This window comes from Cygnus olor, chromosome 2 (assembly GCF_009769625.2).
Source record: "Cygnus olor isolate bCygOlo1 chromosome 2, bCygOlo1.pri.v2, whole genome shotgun sequence".
NCBI classification, from domain to species: domain Eukaryota; kingdom Metazoa; phylum Chordata; class Aves; order Anseriformes; family Anatidae; genus Cygnus; species Cygnus olor.
This window is the reverse complement of record NC_049170.1, coordinates 11,527,279-11,549,257: the sequence shown is the minus strand read 5'-3', so window position 1 is coordinate 11,549,257 and position 21,979 is coordinate 11,527,279. Positions and strand designations below refer to the sequence as shown.

At 39.9% G+C, this 21,979-nt stretch overlaps 1 protein-coding gene across 5 annotated transcripts in view; it reads left to right on the top strand.

The window, feature by feature from the left end:
• LARP4B (La ribonucleoprotein 4B) overlaps positions 1-21,979 on the top strand; it is a 56,983-nt gene that overhangs the window by 13,642 nt on the left and 21,362 nt on the right. For all 5 annotated transcript variants that reach the window (XM_040547753.1, XM_040547756.1, XM_040547755.1 and 2 more), the window contains exons 2-5: positions 4,508-4,642; positions 18,331-18,478; positions 18,683-18,844; positions 21,534-21,615. In XM_040547753.1, the coding sequence (XP_040403687.1) occupies positions 4,562-4,642; positions 18,331-18,478; positions 18,683-18,844; positions 21,534-21,615 (473 nt within the window). In that variant the 5' untranslated portion in view covers positions 4,508-4,561. The remainder of the gene's footprint in view (positions 1-4,507; positions 4,643-18,330; positions 18,479-18,682; positions 18,845-21,533; positions 21,616-21,979) is intronic.

The window sequence follows — 21,979 nt, the reverse complement described above, 5'->3', positions numbered from 1 at the left end:
TCGGGAGCTGCGCTCAAGGGAGGTTTTGGGGGATTTGAGGGGGCGCAGTAGTGGCTGCGTAACGACTCGGTAGATGTCTCGGGAGATGTTGGCAAGGTTGTGGTATACGTGGATGTGGTGTGTTTGTGCATAAATACCTTCGGATGGTTGAACATTAACTCTGCCAGTGCTGTAAGAGACCTCAGCCCGAGCTAACATGCGGTGTAAAGGTTAGCCTGATGTCGGCACTCTGCTGACACGCACGTGTGGCCGGTGTATGAGCGCAGCCCCAGCCGCGGTTGGCCTGGCACCCAGACAAGGGCGATCGCGTGGTTGTGCGCGCTGCCTCTGTAGGTGTCCCGTGGGCACTGTGGGATCTTCCGGAACGACACTTCTTACAACAAGGGGCATGCGGCTTTGTAGAGAATCACGTTGACAACTTTTCAGAAACCTTGGTCAAGATGGTTGCGTTGTTTCGGAGGGAGACCAGCTCAGCAGAGGCTGAAATGCCTGCCGTCGGTGTGGCTCGGTCCCTGCTGAGAATATTCTTGTAGCTCCTCAGATCAAGCACTGCTACCAGGTGCCTACAGGGACAGCTTCTGTACAAGTACCTGTAAAGAGTTACTGCGCTCATTGTGTCTTCGCTCTAATGAGAAAACAGCCGCATTAATGCGCCGTTTCCCCTTCCTGTTGCAATTACCAGTCTAGCAGACCAGGTAGGGTTACAGTTTGGGGAGTAGTAAGGGCTTCATGGCTGAATGTTCTGGGAATTTTGTTGTTGTCGTCTCTAAAGAAATTTGTTTTCACCTGTATTTTAATCTTTTGGGGCTAAGTGTCTTGCCTGCTTACAAACCAAGTCCAAACTGCTTTGGAGAAGCTGAGGTAAAAGCCGTTCGGCTTCTCTCGGATTAGGCAATTCTGAAAATGAGTATTTGCATGTCTCAAGAGTTCGTTTGCTCTTCACATAATAGACCTGACGTTGTTCAACTTGACTTATTATTCTGTGGTGATCAAACAGCAAGGCAGAAGGAAAAGTAATGATGTAGTGTACATATTTACAGAATTGAAATGATATATAAGAATGCAATGGTAATGGGGTGCTTCCAAATCAAATCATAAATCCAGCCATTCTGTAGGCTACATGACAAGACATAATTCATAGAAGACATGGATTTTTTTGTGAATCTGCTTCCTATAGGCTAAGAATATTATTTAAAAGATTGCATGCCTATGACGATTTTTCTCGTTTTTAAATAATTTGAGTGAAAAAAATACCTCTGACAGCTCAGTGTTGTGCCATAGGGAATGCTCTGTCTGTCCCAAAGCGCTCTGCTGACCTGCATTTTCCTTGTCTCCTACTTACCGTGGCAGTATGTATTTATGCAAAGATATGGTTTAGCAATCAGCTAGCCAGTGTATCTGTTAAAGTGGTGGGCAAGTTAACTGCTTAATGGAATTAAAAACTTTATTGCTGTCTTAAAATGCCACGTTGAACTTGTGAATTTGACCATTAAACTACAAGAGAGGATAAACTCTTCAGAACTATAAATCCTTATCTGTAGTTGCTGGTACTATCAAATACTGGCTGGTTCTGCAAATAAGCTTGTGTGTGAAGGTATTTATAACAATACCAATATTAATGAATAGCATGCTAAAAACATCCTGCCAGTAGCCTTTAACATCTGGTGTTGTTTTCTTTTTAATTCCTATTTTTTTCCTTCTCTATGAAATAGCACTGCTTTTTTCCACGAGCACTTTGTTCTCTGACATGACAGCCATGGAAGCTGCTGTCATACAGCTTTTATGCTTTAAGAGACTGGCGAGTGGAAACTGTGGTGGAAAAGTGCATGCAACTAACTTCCCAGAACAGCCCAGCACGTGAAGTTGTACTGAAGCACAGCGCAACAGATGGGATTTTGCAGCAGAGCACTTGCAGTCCTGCAGACTTCAAGCCGTGTGGACTACTAAAGGAAGAAGGCTGCAGGATGTTTCAGTATGGTTTACCCATTTGTAGAAAGGCAATAGCTGGGCTTTGTTAAAAGCATAGGACTTAAAAGGCAGCTTGAACGTCCTTTAAAACAGATGATAATATTTCATCTGTTTTGAGAAATGTTTTGATCCTTAATGGTGGAAATGCGACTTAACAACAATGCAAATCCCATACATTTGTTAATATAACTCTTCGTGAGGTCAGTGGATTTGTCGTGATGTCTATCTCAACAAATATGTGCGCTAATGAGAATAATTATTAGTCTGAGCAATCCAAACAAAGTTACCTAGAGCTTCAATCTGGGCCTAGTCCGTGATAAGGGTCTTGTGTAATCTCATCTGAAGGGCTTCTGAAAAGCAATAGAATGCTGTACTGTTCTTCTTGCAACTTCAGACTGCTCGGGCAAGCCACCAGTAATGTGAACATTGCAGGCATCTGTTATCTATCAAGCTGGCTAACAACTAGTCTACCCTCAGCCTAAATTAATGATTTAGCTGAATATTTTGTGCTCGATGGCCAGTCAGCAAATGCTTTAAAGAGCATATGTGTAGTGGAACTTTACTCTTGTTTGTTAGAATCACATGTTCCTGGCTGTTTTCCTTCCACAATCCATGGATTTACAAAGTGCAGGCGCTTACACGACATACTGGAGGGTGGAAGAGATTGTGGTGTGACTGGGGACGAGCTGAGCCTGGGAGGGAAACGGGAATCTATGAGATAAGCAGGTGACATAGAGGGATGCAAAGAGTACCGTGGCATTGATTCGGGAATCACCGTGCAGAGGAGATAATGTCATAACAGACTAAAACACAGCAGTGTTTCTGTAGGGCTTAGCTGGTGGATGAGGACTAACGTGCATGCTTGAGGTTAGGATGAACAGCAATGTGGTTTATGTAGAGTGAACATAAAATGCATAATAAGTTTTGTGCCGTTCTTATATTTAAAAAAAAAAATCCAAAATTTTAAAGGAAGTGGTTTTAGCCTCTCTTTAACAGGAGCTTCCAGCAAGAAGCTTGGACACCTGTAGTGTTACTGTGCATACAGCTTCCCATGCGGGGCTTTGGACGACGTAGGATCATGCTACTTACTAGCTTTTGAAGAATGGTTTTCATCCTGAGGATGATTTTTCTTTATTTTTAAAAGACAAGCATCCCAAATTAATTCCAGACTTTCTCCTGTGTAGACTCTGTGTATGTTTGTATGTGTGGGTCAGTATAGTTTTTTATTTCCTCTTTGTTTGCTTTTCGTGTCGAATTCATTTCTCCTGTACTTGAATAGCTTTTAGTCCAAGATGAGAGGCAGTGTGTTCAAAAACACAAAACAAGCTTCTGAGTGTTTGAACGGTGACATAGTGTGTGTGTTTCTGTTGAAAACGTGCTTTTTTTTTTATGCTGACTTTACACCAATAGCATGAAATGATGTTCAAGTGTTCATCTAAGCTGAATATCAGCTCCTGTCCGGGATGTCAGTTTTTTCAACAGTATTGGCAAAACAACTTTTCTCCTGAATGACTGTCGTACAGACACTTGAATCAGTTTGTCCCATACGTAGATGAATATTATGATTACACTTGAAAATTTTGGAATGTATTAAATTGTATGAAAGACTTGCTCCTTTCAGAATATAATGGGGAAGGGATTGCACAGAAGGCCGTAAAGCCATAGATTGACAGGAATACTCTTCAACTCCAATCTTTAGGTGTCAAGATACCATAAAAGGAGCTTATGCAGCTAAGGAGTGGAATCATACAGTTATCTTCCCTGTGCTGCAAAATTGTAATTTCTGGGTGAATATGTAAACCAAGAAGCGTAGTAGAGCTTGTTTGTAGCCCTTACAGAAACAAACAAAAAAGTTACCCTGATTTACTTCCCAGTATTTACTTTTTGAAACGTCATTTAAATGAACCTTTACTTTGCTTATTGACCAGGTGTTGTTTACAATAACAATATTAAGTAATAGGCTCGAATTTCAAAGCTAAGCCATTCAGACATTCAATGCTCCTTAGTTTTCCACTTGTCTAATCAAATAAAATAACATTTTAGGATGATGGAGCAGAACAACTTGTTGAGCGTCACTAATAGAGCAGAAGTGTTGTAACATGCTTCTTACAGTTGGCGAAGATTAAGTGACTGTCAGAGTAGCTGTAGAAGACAAAGGTTGGTTTGTGACTAGAATGCTTCTTCATGAGTAAGTCTACCAAGTGGTGTAAAGAAGAGTTTGAAAACCACTCTGAATAATTAAGGTGAGATTGAAATGAAACTTCCCCATGGAATTTCCCTGTCCTGTGCGACGGCAAGTGTTGTGCGTGCTATTCATCTGCACTCCAAGGGCTGTCAGCTACTAGAAGCTGGGCGCGTTTACAGGATTGCTTTATCCGTGCCTGCTGCCCTAACATTTTCCTTGAACCCATAATGACTGCATCGTGGGGAAGTTCTTTGGGCCTTTGGTCTGAATCAGCATGGCACGTCAGGAATGGCTATGAAATTGCAGCAATTTCAACCACTGCTTAGAGAATCTTTTGTCTTTGTATTTCCACAGCTTCCAAAGGTGACCAGTAAAGTTCTCTCTGAGCAGCCAAAAAGCAGACAGCTCATGACTTCTGATCAGGACACTAAAGTTGTGGCTGAACCGCAGGTGCAGCAAGTACAAGAAGTTAAAGACGGTTCTCATCTAGTAAGTATTATAATTACACATTCCCATCACATAAGTGTTGCGTGAAGCAGGTTTTTAGTATTTCTTCATCAAAACTATATCTCAGAATGTTTTAAAAGAAGACAGTGGGCTATGATACCATTGCAACATAAAATCCTAGAACAGAACTATTGAAGGTGGCTACGTCTCCATACCTGGTAGGAACCTTAACTTTTTTTCAACCCTACAGAGAAGATAGATAAACTCAGTTTTCACTCAGTAAGGTACAGAGCTTTGTAGCCTATACAGGATTTGTACTGCCAGTCTTGACTTGGATTCTGGCTCACAGATTAACTAACATGTAGCAAACGCACTTGAATTTACAACTGAAAAAAGCGTAAACCCTTAAAAATAGAAAATTGCCTTCTGTAATAGGATTTGCTCAGTCAGTTCTGCCAAATGGCACGTGCTGCTGCTGCTTTGGTGCTGCTGTGCAGCATCCAGTAAGCTGCTTTATGGGATGCTTTTTGGCAGATAATACAGTGGATAGTGCTCTATGAATATATGTTGCAGTAAATGTTACAGATGTTTTCAAGTAGATTGAATACTTGATTTGTGTATAAGCTTTACTCATAATGTTATGTTTTCATCTTTGATAGTTAATTGTATATTGGGAGGAATGTTTCCTCTTGGAACATCTTGAAGGGTTTGGTTTCACTGCATATTCTGCTAGGCACTTAATCTGTACTATGCATTAGTGGATGCTTGCTGCTTAAACTTACTTTGCAGCAAGCACTAAGAAACGTTTTCAAATACACTTCAGACTTGTGTTTTGCTTAACTAATGGAGCTGGTGTTCCTGTATGCTGCACACCCCTACCCTTACCCCCCCCCCAAAAAAAAAGTGTTGGCTGTTCTGGGATCTCATCTCTACTGTCTTACCTTTCTCAGGTATGAATTTCTTCTATTTGACAGTAGAGGAGTAAGTTTTGGCACAGAAGTGGGCTTAAAATTGAACCTTTTTTGATTATTCAGGTTGTTAATTCTAAGAAATCCTTGAAGTTCTGAAAGTTATTTTGCCACATGCTTCAACCAATGTGTAAGCTTGAGTAAGAGGCCATTTGCCACAAACTTGCAACTTTCAGTGCACTTCTAACAAGTGCGTTAGTATTAGAGGTAGTTTGATTAGTCTTTGCATTGATGGTAGTTCTTGTAATTTGGTATTCTTAAAAGTTTATAAAGCTATATGTAAACTTGGATCTAAATTTCAATTTCTGCTCTTTCATACTTGGAGAAAGATTATTTCTTGCAGTTTCAGGAAAACTGCTCAATTTCTTAGCAGAAGACGAATCCATTATTTTAATATTAATATGGATATCCTGGAATCTATCTGTAGTGCTATAATGCATTTCAAATAACTTATTATTTTGAGAGGAAAGCTTTTCCTTTTCTGAATATTTTATTCCCAAAAGATGGGTTCTGTAGGTTTTCAAGTTTTTTTAATTGTGCCAGTATTATACTTCTGTATGCACAGTATCACAAGATTTTGTTATATCAGAATTCTTGTCGATACATGCTGCCATGTTCTTTTAAAGGAGGTCTCTTTCATAATGGTGTACGTGCATGAGTGTATTTTGACAGTGTTTCAGAACTTCATTTGCAAGTTTTGCAAATTTTCATTTGCAAACTGTAACAATGTTATAACAATGTTATAGTTTGAGTAAAACTTCCGAAGACAGTCTTACCTCTCCAAGAGTGTGGTAGGTAAAAAGGAGAAAAACTTCTGAAGTTGTGATTCTATTACATTTAGCAAGTGCGTGCTACAAGTTAACTGAAGTTGCCTGCTGTTCCTTCCGTGTTATTTATTTTGGGATCAGAGGGCAAAGCTTTTTCTTAGCCTGCACAGAGGTATAGTTTCATCATAGAATCATAGGAATGTCCAAGGTTGTTGGAAGGGGCTCACAAGGATCACTGAGTCCAACTCCTGGCTCCACGCAGAACCACCCAAAAATCAGATCATTTCTGAGAGCGTTGTCCGAATGCCTCTTGAACTCCAGCAGCTCCGTGCCGTAACCTGGGGAGCCTGTCCCAGTGCCCGACCTCCTCTGGGTGCAGACCCTTTCCCTAACCCCCAGCCTGACCCTCCCCTGTCCCAGCTCCATGCCGTTCCTTCGGGTCCTGTCGCTGTCCCCAGAGAGCAGAGCTCAGCGCCTGCCCCTCCGCTCCCCTCGTGAGGGAGCTGCAGGCCGCCATGAGGCCTCCCCTCGGCCTGCTCTGCTCTGGGCTGAACAAACCCAGGGGCCTCAGCCGCTCCTCGTACATCTTCCCATCTAGACCCCCAAACTGCACACAGTGCTAGAGGTGAGGCTGCACCAGCGCAGAGCAGAAAGGGACAGTCCCTTCCCTTGACCAGGTAGCAGTGCTGTGCCTGATGCACCCAGGGTACGGCTGGCCCTTTTGGCTGCCAGGGCACACTGCTGGCTCATCCTGATCTCGCCATTGAACAAAACTCCCAGATCCCTTTCCACGGGGCTGATACATGTCTTTGGTGATCCATCCTCCAGTGTGTATTTGATGTGAAGCCATACTTCCATGGTATCTGGCAAGATTTCTAGGAGTCTTTTTTAATACCTTTAAGAGAAATTTGCTGAATTATGTTCCCTAGCTAATTTGGCTGAGTGTTTCTCTGGCACTTCAGGAAGAAAGCTGTAGAATTTCTATTGGGAGTTTTCATGTGGCTCTTTAGATTCTGGAAAAATACCTCCCCAGAGTGAATATATGATGTATTCGTTACTATATCTTTAAATATTAAATTCTCCTAATTATCGCTACATTTGTTCTGTTTTCTTTGGCAGGACCAAAACTTAACACGTGTTCTGCTGTTACTAACATTGAACAGATAGTCAGTAGTGACTGATTTCAGACTCAAGTTCTGGTGCTGTGACTCATGACGGAACCCTCCAGAAGTCACTTGCCAGGCTTGCTTATGTTAGCGATACAGAGGTCATTTGCTTACTAACAATTTTCAGAGTCTTAACCTGATGGTGAGGGAGGCAGTCTTTTCTTTTGTCTTAAAATATCACAGTACACTAGGTGTTTCATTTCAAACCACAGTTTCTCTAGTTTCTTTTTTTTTTTGGTATCCTGATTATAATTCTGTTTCGGAAAGCCCTTGTCAAACTGGACCCAGGAAAGTCTGTGTTTGAGAAATGTTTCTCTCGCTTTTCACTCACTCCTTTGTGAACTTTTGATCAGTAACCTTTTGCTACTAGAGATCCAAGTCCCGTGGTGGAGGTAGCTTGTATGACCTCTCTCTGCCAGACAGGACTTACCTAACCTTTAGTGTTAAAGTCTTACCTAGTGCGTTGACCCTAAACTCTTCTCCTGCCATGCTGTCATTTGAACATGGCCTCTAGAGCACTTTCCAAGGACCAAAGGATTTTCTTTCATTGATCAGCTGAATCAGAGACCTAATCTGGACATTGAAATCAAGCTTTAGAAGGGATTCTTGACATAAAGCAGCAACTGCTTCTGCAAATGTTTGTTCCAGTGGAGGAGGTTGCGGGGCAGGGGGTGTCTCCTAAACCCCTTGCTGATTGTGATGTGCACATCACCCATACTGTCTCTAACTCAACAATTGTCAGGTGCTGTCAGGGGTTTCTATTAGTGGAAAGTCAAACTGTTGTGGTTTGCTGGCTTTTGCCGGTGTTCATAATTACTGTAAATACAAGTTCAATCAAATTGTTGTTTCTAAGCCAAATAAAAATAGCTAGCAAGTTCAAAAGCATAAGATGGGACTTGATGGTAACTTGGTAAGAAGTTTTTCACAGCAGTTAATATGAAAGGATGTCTTGGGCTTACAAGCTGCTATGTTATGTTCAAAAATTCTTTTGCAACCCATTCAAGAATAAGCCTGATCGAATTTAAAGGGGACTAAGGAAATTAGTTTTAAGACAAGGCCCTGAGCAAAAATTCGGTATAGCATATAATTCTGAGACCATTTGACAATATACAGCATTACAGTATGTGCCAATTAAGAGTTAAGTAACGGTTTGTATAACATGTAGGTGATATTTAATAATTCAAGAGGTCATGAATAGCTTTAAACAAGAGATGGGAGGATTAGACCTTAAACCAAACATGTGCAGTATCGCGTCTTGAAGCATTGATATTGCTCAGTGTTCTTTTTTTCTGTCACACAGTTATACATTTAGAATATAAGAGAAGTATTTAATAGCTCTGCACATTTAGGTGACTTTGAATGCTATTTTTAAATTGCTTTGATGTGTACACTTAACCTTGATGTACTGGGGGGAAGTTAAGCAGTCTGATCAGCTGTCTTCCTGCAACCTGCAACAGCGTCTTTGCGATGTCTGTCATGACGCTGCTCTGCCCTTTTCCTGTACCTGGTGGTGGGCATGACATCAGGTAATTGCCTAGGGTAACTGTTTCAGAGCCGATTACAGTTGCATGACTTTACTGTAGGAAAAGGATAAATGAAGTTAAATGTCAGAAGGTTGTAAGGACTGTTTTAACTTGTGCTATTGTAACTTTACAGATAGCCTTGTAGACGTTAGTTTTAAAATACAGTCTATATATAGATTCAAACCCTTATTCCTTGAGAGCGTTAATAGATACATGTAGAAATGAAAGTAGGTTGGAGGTATACTCCTGTTAATGAGCATGTTGACCTGTGGTGTCCTATGTAGATGTATGCAGGATATATGACTAAAACATTAATTAAATAAAAATTTCAAGCTGTGAAAGTGCAGCTTCGGAGCAGTTCTGTGACATGGTGAAGGGAAACCTTGAGTATATGAGAAATACACAAGAACCAAAATTGCAAGAAAGAAAAAAAAAATGCAAATACAAATGCCTCACTCCACTGAATCAGGCTCTGAAGTGTTAAAGCACAAATTCTGTTAGCTTTGGTAGTGCTTTTCAAGTCAGGTGGAGGTGTTAGCTTAGTCAGAGGACTTCGAAGACTTAGTGAGTCTTGGAAGTTAATGAACAGCATTGAGAAGTGTGACTTCGTGTTTGCTATAGGTGCTTAGATAAAATCCAAAGGAACGTGTACAGAATGCACCTCTGCACATAAGAAGAGTATGGGAAAACCAGAAGAACCTTCTGCTTGCCTGAACTGCTTCTGCCATTTTCTCTCCATTAGCTGATAGTAGAATTGCTTGTTAAGGCACAAGAGAAGTGGACTTTGCCCAGGTCTGTCTTTTAGAGGCTCTCAGTTCCTCACCAGAAAGCATGTGCTTAGTGATGGCTGTATCACAGGGGGGGAAGTCATGCTACTTCTTTACCTGACGAGAGATTTTTCTGAGAAGTTAGAAACTTTGGAAGTACTGGTGAGGCTTTATGCAGACATTAAAAACAGCTGAATTGTTTGCCCGTGGCATTTCTTCAAACAACAACAACAACAAAACCTCTTACAAACAGCCACCTCCCCCTTTCCCTGCACTTCGTTCCAGGGAATGCTAAAGAGGGGAGTGCCTTGGCATAGCTTTAAGTCTGAATCAAGCTGGATACAGCTTGAATAACTTTGTCTCAGGGGAGAATTAAAAAAAAAATGCAGCAGATGGCAGCAATGATGCATCAGACTTCCTATCCTTGAGAGCAGTATAGCTGCAGGTGCTTGGAAGGCTTGGTGTGTTAGATAACCCGGGGGGCAGGGTAACCTTTGTCTTGGTACTCTGTGATTTCGAAGTGGACTTGCTGAGCGGGAATGTATTTATTTCCTAGCCAATTCAGTAATCTTTTTAATGGTCAGAGGATTAGTGGTGAGTAGGAGTTTTCCCCTGAAAGTTAGCCAGTATGGTTCTTTTCTAGGTACTAATCTGAGTCTGCCAAAGGCACTTAAATGTATATGGCATTTAAATGTATAGTAACCTGTGCTTCACAATCTGAAACATCATTTCTTTTGATTCCTTTGTCCTGCAAGCAGAACGCTTGCCTGGGGAGAAAAAGCTATGCTGGCAGCTTCATTATAGCGTTATGCTTTTTTGTGTTACGTGGAGCATTTGTGTACAGAATATAAGAGAAGTAGGATAAGAAGCTACTTGAAATAAATATTTGAATATCTCGTGAAAGCTTCAGAGAAAAGAACAATAGCATTTCGGCTGTGTTAGGAAAAGAGGTGAATGGTTTCAGATTCTCACCTCTGTTTGGGGAGGACATTATCCCTTAAGCATTACCTGTCAGGTTTATGGGATGATTGACCTCTAGTCTGGTTTAAGCTGCTAAATTTGTAAACTCTATTGTTACTACAGGAGTACTTCATGGTGACTGCAGTGGAGGCTGTCTGAAGTGAAACATTTGAATTTCAAGAGTGTTTCTGCACTTGCGCAGTACTACCTTGTATTTACAAGTTGTTGTCAAAAGATTGCAAACAGTTTGAGATAGCAAGACCTTTTTTTTTCTTTCTACCTGATTTTAGTTCAGCCTGCTTCTGCTTACTGTGGTTCAGTGCAGCATCATTTTTCCCCCTCACTCTTCAATATGGAACAAAGGAAGTTTGCTTCCTTTTGGTTCATTAAACAGATGTGAACTTTATTTACTAGCTAGACATGAACGAGTAAAAGAAGAACTAATGCTTAATTTAATTATGATTAAGCATCAGCTACATATACTGCTCTGTTGATAGCAGTAGGTTTTCCTGTTGGAGTAAAGGAAGTGAGGGAGGTTGAAAGGAAGAAGTGACTATGGGCTTCTCTGGTTTACGAAAAAATCCTGAAGTTTTTGAAGTTTGCAATACTGTAATTTACAAAATTTACTGCAGTTTACAAAACACTGTAAGATTCCAATATGGCAGTGATAGGGACCGTAATGATCACTTAAATAAGGCTGGATCATGTCCGAAGCCTTATTATGTGGGCTACTTGACTTGCCACGAAAGCAGCTGTAAAGTAAGTTACAATGACTATCATGTTTAAAAAAAATAAAATGGAAAACCAAAGCATGGATCTAGATGTGTTAAGCAACAATTACCCTGCAAGTATAGTTTCTAGTAAAAATTAAACTAGATCTAGTTCCAGTTATCTGAAAGTTAACTGTTTCAATTAGCATTAGTACCCTTTTATGCTGCTGTATGAATACAATGAAGGCAAACTACCAGGCTAAACTGAAAGTCTAGTTCAAATACGTCTTGATTAAACTTGCCATAAGGTGCATAACTAATTAAAAATAGCACTCAGTTCGATGTCCGGCTGAAAGAGCATTTGAAATAGGTACTTCAAGGGTCTGTCTTGTCCTGCCTTCGTCAGTGTTTTTGGTATATTTTAACTGATGGGGTAGAGTGGTGGTAGAGTCTGCAAGCTCTCTGAAGGAGGGGCTCCAAATTTGAAATAACACCAATGGATTTGAGAGGAGATATAAATGTTGTAACGTTAAGTAAGAGCAAATAAGAGCAACTCTGTTTAGAACAGAAAAGTTTGGGTATTTTCAGTTTTTTACTGGGCTTTTATTTTTGAAGGAGAATCACTTTTTTTTAACATATGAAGGGGCTTAGAGTAGCAGAAGTCCTCCAGTATTTAAAAGCATTCACAAAGATGGTCTGTGCTCTCAGGAGGATAGAAGGAAGTCAGTTTACATGCAATAAACAAAACTCACTGTTGACAGACTTCTGGGAGAGGCAGCATTTAGTCAAACTACCTTTTAAAATCTTTAGAGTTTTTTTGTAAAAGAATACACAATTCTGGGGGGGAAATTAAGTATAATCCTGCCACAGTTCCACAAGATGGCTAGATGATTGTGAGGCCTCTTCCAGTGCTGTAATTCACAGAGTGATTTTTTTTCTTCACACAGATAATGATAAAAAAAAAAATCCTGGAACAGAACTAGCTTCTGATAACGTACAGTGACTGTTCAATGGAATACATGAGGTCTTATCTATCTTTAGCCTGTTTTTCCAAAAGAAGTCATCTCGGTGTAGATTCAGCTCTAGGGGGAAAGAAGAGAAGGAGAAAATGGCACAGAACTTGTTTGATCTAATAGCTTCCACTAATTTAGTCTTCAAGTCAGGTTTAAACATGTGAAGCCAGACTGCATTTTTCCTAGTATAGAAAGTGGGAATCACATTAAGCTTGAAAGCAGGCAGCTTTTTTGGCGCACAGACATTGTGAAAGATGTCATTTAAATATTTTAATGATTTGGATGAAGGAACCTTCAGGAAATTAAACAATGGAAGTTCGTAAGACTTAGTAATACTTGTAAACAGACTGTAATCTCATTAGGAAAATTATTTGGCTTGAATATTGCAGCGCATATGATGAAACACTAAAACATTGCTCAGCAACTGGGATTTGGACTTTGAGTGGCACTGACATATGAACCCCTGCATGGTTTTAAAGTGCTATTTTTGGCAGCTGGGTGTTGGCTTGTCTCCTCAGTAGCTGTAGAAAGCTAGCTTAGCGTATAGAGGAAGGTGATTTGCAATGAGAAGGCTCCTTTGACACTAATTGAACATGGGCTGCTGCTTCAGTAAGGAGTTGAGTAACAGCACAAATGAGGAGAAAACTGGCTTGTTACAAAAATCTGTGGAAGAGGAGGCACCAGACTCGAGGATAAGTAAAACTTTATCTTCAATTTTAGGAACTGTAGACAGCAAGGATCTGCGTACAGTGGGAAGGACGGTTAACGGGGCAGCTGGGATAGCCGGCACTGAATGCGTTTGTACCGATGATTGCGCGGCGTCAAATTCTAAATCCGGGCTCTGGGATAGAAAAGCAAAGTATCAGTCATACAAAAGCGTGGAGAACAGTCACTGTGAGAGCTGTAGGAGATCATGTGACAGACCTTTAAGCTTCTTTAGTTCCTTTAGTCACCTCTTGAAGGTCTCTGGTGGGTACAGAAGTCTGCAGAAAAGTGAAGAAAAGAAAGATGGGGTTATTAAAAAACGAGCACCTAAAAAATCTAATAATAGTGGTCAGCACATGAACGATGTAGAAAATAATAGTAATAATGAAAATGTATCTGCAGAAGAGCATTGTTCGATATATCATATTTCTACTTCATGTGTACCGGCCGTCACAGACAAAGCCCTACAGGATGAAATTTCCCTAAATAGAAATTTTCTGGATGATTATGCAGTTACATGCAACCATTCAAGACTGCACGAAACGATTGTAAATGTTGAAGACGATAGGAGTGACAGCTCACAAAAAATTTCAAGTTCGCATAGGCAGATGTCTCCAACCTTTTCCTATCTTGATGTAGACAACAGACAACATTCAAAAGATAGGGAGTTTTACAGCCTTTGTGTTGTAGATGCTGAAGATCTGCGAGGGGATGAAGATGTGCCAGCTACTGTGCATGAAGAGATTGCAGCAGACGTAGATAACTCAGCTGTTACTGACGAAGGAATGTGCAGCATGGCACAGCCTCTAGACACTGGGAAGGAATTTCCAGTGCAGCAATCGGCACAAGTGGAAGCTAAGTTTAATTCACAGAAAGAATGGATTGTGTGTAAAAAAGAGGACAGGTCAAATATGCAGAAAAATGAAACAAAGGAATATTGTAACATGGACACCCAATCTTCTTACAATAACTTACTGGCTGACAGGTGTCATATGGATATGTTAAACACTGACAGTATAGTAACAGTTGGCTTAAGAGCAAAAGTATACGATGAAGTTGTTGCTGAGAATCAACAAGAGGAGGAATATGACATAGAGAACGGTGTCAGTTGGAATGAATCACTTAATAGAACTTGTGATTCCGTAAAAACTGTGGATCCTGCTGAAGAGGACCAAAACAGCCCTAATTCAGAAAACATGAAACGTGTTAGTGATTGTACTTCTAGTGTATTGTTAAACACTGGAGTATGCAATTCAGGGAAAATTGAGGAAAATAATGATTCTGAGATTGTAAGTATGCATTCCTCAATTGTTGCAAAGGACGTAAATACTAAGCAAGTGGTAGAGAATATGAAGGGTAACTTTGAATTATCATTACAGTTGCATGAAACAAGCAATGACTCTTTTTTGATGAGTCAACATGTAGAAAACTTTGCTGAAAAATGCTGCCTAAAGCCAGCAAGTGAAGAAAACTCGTCTGTGGAAAAGGGAACATTTCGAAGAAGGTGTTGCAATAGCCAAAAGCTTGCTCCTGACTCATGTGAACATCACAGCACCTTGGAAGAATTTTTGAAAGATAAAGAGAAATGCACAGGTACAGTTCTGCATAGCTGTGAAACTTTGAATGTGACTGATATGCATGAAAGCTTGGAAGAAAATTCTGATTTTCAAACTCAAATTAAGGATTGCACTGAAAACAAGACATCAACTGAAAGCGCATGCCAAAGGATCGTGCAGGAAGATGTCTGTATGAGTAGCATTGAGCTAAAAGACGACGTGCTTGAGGAAGGTCGTAGATTGAGCAGAACTCGATCATGGGTAAGTGGTGCTTTGGCATCTTGTGAACTTCATAACACAAGCACAGACGAAATATTCCTAAAGGAAAACAGCCTTGAATTTCAGATTTCACAACAGTCACTAGGGAATAAAGGTAAAGTATGCAACTATTCAAATTCAGATAGCAAAAGCAGTGTCTCTTCTGTGTCTGTGGAACATGAGGATATGAATAAAGTGGACTCAAACTGTAGACAAGACAAGCAACAGGCTGCATGTTCCTTCCATGCAGTGGAAGATCAGTGGAATGCAGGGACTGACTTGGACACAGTAGCTGGGGATAGAATAGAATCTGTGAAACAGACAAAATTTGAAGTTCATCCAAATGAAACGATTAATAACAAGACAGAAAATGTAAAACAGAATTCTGATGCTAATGTTATTGATCATGACAGCAGCACCTTAAATTTCTATAAAGACTTGACTCGTGATCAAAATACTTGCTCTGGGCTCGCTGTACCTGCAGTTTTGGACAGTTGTATGTACAAGAGCGTAAAATTAATAAACGACTCTAAAACTTCTGAAGATACTAATCTTTTTCATAAAGACCTTGATTGTTTACCTTCATTACATCAAAATTCATATTCTCATGTGCATCATAAACCAATGGAAGAGAGTCAGTTATGTAACCGTGCCAGCCCAGAGCCAGAATTCAGGAATACCCAAGTTTCTTCTGGGCCCGTTACTGAAGTACAGTCAGAAACTCATGAAAAAAGTGTGTGTGATGTAAATGAATGTCATCTTCAGAATGAAGCAAAACAGTGTGTCAGTATCCACTCAACGGAGGAAAACCTCACTGTTGCTAGTCTGTCAGCTGGCACAGTAGATGCTTTTACCACTGGGAATTCAAAGCAGTTAGAAGCCAAGTCTACTGAACTGAAAAATACCAGTTACGTATTAAACACTCAAACGAATGACTTGACCACAAGTTGTGAACAGTCAGAGCACAAGGTTTTCTCAAATACAGAGCTTGGAGCTTTTGTTGACCCAGAGCAGGTAGACAAATATGCTGCTACTCCTTCATATGAAATACACAGCGCCTCTTCTGGTGCCAAAGGATTTCAGGGAGGCAGTGAGAGGTGCGTATTAGATCTGGTGGAAGATGTATTGAGTAACCAAGAGTGTTCCTATAAACTGGACAGACAAAATCCCCAAGTTGAAATGTGGTCACACTTCTTAAGTCTGCAGGGTGGCAGTGCTGATTTGACGCATCAGCTGTTTTCTGACTGTGTCACTGCAGATAATGGTCAATATCTGATGGGCTTTTTATGGAATAATAAAATTTCTGACAGAACTGTAAAGAATGCCAGACGACATAAAGGTAGCAAAAACTTCCAGAACAAAACTGAAGATTTAACAGGTGCATCACATGCCGTGGGAAGATACCCTTATCAACTGGTAGCATCAGAAAATGTTGGTATTTGGGGATGGCAAGATGAAGATGAATTTGTAAGTATTCTGCAGAAGTGATTTGATGTTAAAGCTTGAGGCTGAAGCTGTAATTGAAATAAACTAAGTCAAACCTTGGTTTCGTTAAATAGTTAACAGTTTCGTATGAGTTTCTTTTGTCCTGAAACTGATCAGTCTCTTTCCTTTGCAAAATGTAGTGTTAAACAGAATGTACAGAATAGTACAAAATGTTACTAAATATTGATATTTCCTTTTTGGTTGTTTACCTTGTCTGAAAGCTTAAACCTTGGGTAAAGTGTCTTGATTGTGAATTCTCAATCTCTAGATGAACTTGAGGCGAGCACTTTGGTATGTGGAAGGCTGTTAATAGTGCTCTTTACCTTCGTATAGGAAGAAATGTTTGTGGATTTCCTGAAATCTTAAAGTTGTTGCTTGATAGCAGTTAGGAAACCTTTTGCTCACTTCTGGAGATATTCTTCTGAAGTGCTGTAGAAACGAATGGCTGCAGGAGAAGCATGGGGAATGAGCTAGACTGCATCTTGGCTAGCTGGGGTAAGAAAGCAACAAACATGACCTGTGGCAGCTGCTGCTCTTCTTCCTCTGCCTCTGAGCAGAGCTGGCGCTTAGCATTGTTCTCCGCACTGGCCGCGTTGCGGCAGCTGCTCTGACCTTGCCCAGCAATTGCAGTGCCAGCAGTGGATCACGCTAGCAGCTAAGTTTATCTGTTAGGGGAGCTTTTTGCATTAAAAAATGGAAACTGGTGGAACTTGCTATCATCTTTGAATCCTTACTATTAAAGTAGTAACGTCCAACGTCTTTTCTACTTTGTAACAGCCCTTTCTCTGTTATTTACTACATGTGTTTGAGTTTCCTTAGATTTTCCTACCTTCTGGGTTTGCTTTCCATGCACAACAATAACTTACCTGGGTGCCAGTGTTCAGAATTATCAAAGCTCTACGGAGATTTGAAGTGCTGATGTTGAACTACATGATGTTCCTAGCATCCCTTAATTCACAAAACAAATTTTAATAAGTCTAAGTAGTACGTGATATCATGGGTACTACTCTTTTTGCAATATGTTAATCATATTAGCACATACCAAAGATATGGACATGGAATAAAATAATACATTTTGCTTGAGCGGTAGCAAAATAAGAGAAAACTATTAGAAGAAAATATTGTAGATGATGGCACTGCAGAGAGCAGTCTCTGAAGTGCAAATATAACTCTTCACATAACAGTTATATGTCTCTATATATTACCATTAAACGTAACGATTTCCAGTCCAGGTTAACGGAGGTAGATCACGATGGTTTAACTGGAACTGGTAATCTGTTCCTTTTTTTGTCTTGCCTAGGGAAAAAAAAACTACCCTAATTTTTTGCTAATGCTGTTTCTTCTCTGGAAGTAAAGGTAGTTGTCACACATCTCGTGCACAGTTTTCTGTAATGCTTCCTTAAAACTATTTGTTATGTACTAATGAGAGTCCAAAGGAAAACCAAGCATGGTTTTGTATTTGATTTTGTTCGTTCACAGAAGCAGATGAAATAAAATTGTTATTATTGTTAACGTGTGTTAGAGACTTGCCTGAAGTCTAGGGCAAGTTCAGGCTGCATCAGTCTGTCAAAAGCAGAGAGTGAAATGTCTGTTGTAATTTGTGCCGCTTGGCTAGTATTTTCTGGTGTTTCTTAATCAGGAAAATGAATTCCGTGCTACACAGTTCAGATATTTTTGTACCTAAAATCACTATTGGATGTCAACTCAGTCAATATGTTCAGGTGTGAAAACACCTGGCACTACCATATTAAGATGTATGTTGGGTACTATTCTTTGAAATGTATGTGCATGCACATAGGTGTGTGCTGCGTATCCACAAAGCGCGTAACCAAAATAAAAATTTCTTTTGTAGGAATCAGCCAAGGTTTCTGAGTTAAATCCTAATGCAAAGGTGTGGGGAAATCATATGTTACATTTGGAAGCAAGTGGTGCCACTGATGGTAGTGTGAGCAAAACGTGGGAAGAAATACCTGACCAGCCTCCAGATTCCTGTAAAGAAGGTATGAATAACATAGTCTTTAGGCTGTTGCTCAAGCAAAGGTTAAAAAATCAGTGCAGAACTCTTTCAACTTTTATTTTGTATTTAAAAAACGAATGCAAGTATGTAAGCAACTCTTATCCTTGAGATTTAGATTCAGCTATGATGTTACTGTGCTTGGAAGGAAGATTTTTTGAGTATGTTACCTCTGCGATCTCCACTACAGGACTGGATGCCAATGGAGACAGCGACAAAAAGCATCAGAATGCAGTGGTGACAGAACTGCAGGAACCGTCGCCAGCTGTTTCGGTGTCAGACCAGACAGATATGAACCCTTTGGCTCTCGATCATTCTGAGTATGAGTCTATGCATGAAACTGCTCAGACAGGTAACAGAAAGCTGGTATTTGTTTGGGCTTGATTTAAAAGAAAAAAAAAGTTGAACAATGAACATCCATTAAAAGATATATATATGTGTGTGTGTGTATATATATATATATATTTGTTCAGTGTATATGGTCTGTAGACACATCCTAGTGGGAAAAAAACTCCTTTTTGGTCTCAGGCATGTTTAGAAAACAGTCTTCCTGTTAAGAGAATAGGCCTCACGAGATGCATACAGAACCAGTTGTAACTTTTGGATGTAACTGAATATTTTCTTCTGGAATATTTCGAATGCAAGTCCCTAGTGCCGATATTTGTATTTGTTGATAATCCACCTGTCTACTCTGCATGCTTCTAGTTGGGTCAAGTGCTGAGATGAAATTCACATACTATTTGTCTTTCACAAGTATTATTGTGATAAGTTTAGTGTGTTTAAAGATGAGCCTAGTACTTAAAATGCTAAAATAAGCAACAACTTAATGTAATTTCTTTGACCTTCATGTTTTTTTTCCAGTACAGCCCTTAGCAATTGTAGTCTATACCAGATGGCATGTTTTAAGAAACTTCTGGAAACCAGTGTAGAGATTAAGCCATGCTTATATTTCACTGAAACGGACAGAAGGTCTGCTAGATTTGTGTAGGATTACTAGTTCAACTGAGATAAGAGATGAAGAAGAGGAGAATGTGCTGTGGGTGTTTCTGTTTTGAGATTCCTGAGAGGTCTGCCCCTTATTTATTGTGGCTAGCTGATGATAACATGTATTTTAAATAACCAGAATAGCATCCATAATATTTGGAATAAAGACACCTGAAATTAGACACAGTTGCTGGCATCATTCTTACTTGTGTTGAAAACAGTTCTTTTGACACTTCTACTTAAAGGTGCTGTTGTGGAATATTAAATAATAACTGGCAAATAGAAATTACATTAATGGTGCCTAGCACTCTAGAAGGGAACGGTTTTCCTCAACTTATGTTAGAACTTAATCAGCATATGCTTTACTTGTCCAAAGTAGTTAATTTCTTACAAGAGTTGAATAGTGTTATAAAGCAGCTGAACAGCAGGTTGCATCTATTCTGTTTGATAAATAATCATCTAGGTGGTTCCAACTATTGTCTGTTCTTCATTATAATATTTAAAAATGCATATAATTTTGGTCTTATCAAATAATGTTTGCTAGGTTTTGTCCAAGCAAGAAAAAGGAGATGGGGGAAAGGGAATACTGGTTAGTATGCAACATATGTATTTTTCAGATGTTGGCATTATCTACCTCGAAATAGAACATGTGAAGGACAATACTGGCAGGAAATTTAAAAGTTGCATTAGGAAGAAGAAAGGTTAAGGAGAGCTGAAGAAAAGGATGAAGGTTACTGAAGAAGGGAAGGGTATAGAGGGTAATAGTTTGTGTGCAATAGCTTTAGCTAACTTACATTTAGAATCATTAAGGTTGGAAAAGACCTCCAAGACCATCTGGTCCAACCATCACCCTACTGCCAGTGTCACCCACTACACCATGTCCCTAAGCACCACGTCCAACCTTTCCTCAAACTCCCCAAGGGATGGTGACTCCATCACCTCCCTGGGCAACCCAACACCTGACTGCTCTTTCTGAGAAGAAATGTCTCCTCATTTCCAACCTGAACCTCCCCTGGCACAACTTGAGGCCATTCCCTCTAGTCCTACCACTAGTTACCTGTGAGAAGAGGCCGACTCCCAGCTCCCCACACCTTCCTTTCAGGCAGTTGCAGAGAGCAATAAGGTCTCCCCCGAACCTCCTCTTCCCCAGACTAAACAACCCCAGTTCCCTCAGCCGCTCCTCACAGGACTTGTGTTCCAGGCCCTTCACCAGCTTCGTAGCCCTTCTCTGGACATGCTCCAGGGCCTCGATGTCCTTCTTGTAGCGAGGGGCCCAAAGCTGAACACAGCACTTGAAGCGTGCCCTAACCAGAGCAGAGTACAAGGGGACAGTCACTTCCCTGGTCCTGCTGGTTGCACTATTCCTGATAGCGTAACATGTTACTGAACACTTTAGTGTGGCTTTTAGAAATTTATCGAAGTTCTGATCTTTAAACAGTTCTCCCACTGACACTTTTAGCTTTCACTTGACTGACTATAGCATACTGGATCCAAACTAAAATGAACAAAAAATTGTTTTCCATGCAATAATTTGGAAGCCTCTGGATATAAGAAAAAAACTTCTTTTCCTTTGCCGAGAGGTGGTTAATGATTACATTTCTGTTGTTAATTGATCACACCTGTTGATATTTCATAACTACATTTTAAAAACCTTTTCTGAATTACTATATCAAGAATTTAGAGCGGGAACGGAAGAAAGAATGGATCCGCCTCTTGCATTGCGTTCTTGCTGTGTTCTTGGGTTTAGTCAGCTAGAAATTGGCTAGTTTCCTGAGGCTGGAAGACGTGTGTACGAGCTACATCAGTTCACTATTTACTGTGATGTGTTTGTAGCTGTTCTTCTAAAGCTGTTTCAAATCTCTGTGTATATGGTTTTCTTTTGTCTCAAAGTGTTCCCTTTGCAGTTTTATTGGGTGGTGAACTATAATACTCAAATGTTTACTGAACTTGAAAATTGTTTACTAGATAGACAGCCAGTAGTAAATATGACTTGATTAAAATATCTGTCGTTTAATAATATAGCAGAACTAAATTTTAACCTTTTTTTTTAATTCTAGGTGGAAACGAACAGTTGCAGCCAGAGGGGCAGGAAGATCTACGAGAATTACTGAAAAAAACACTGGAATTCTGCTTATCTAGGTATGTATATACCTAAATGTAGCAAATTGGTGAATTACCAACAAGATCTCATACCAAATTTGGCATGTATGTTAATATATTTCACAACTACCACTTAAAACTGATTGGAAAGGATGAGAATTTGGGGAAAGTAGCAGAAAAATCATGTTGATGGTCCTTTTAGGATGATAGAGTATCATATTTGATGTACCTCCTAAAGCTCATGCGAAACTTCCGAGGGTAAAACTTAAGCTAGTAGATATATTGCTTTGAAGTAAGAGTTGTTAAAATATACCTGATGTGTAACAGCTTGTATTGTTACTGGGTTTCTTTTGCAAATTAAAACTGGGTAGCTTAACCCATGTGATAAGCTTTGAGTAAACTA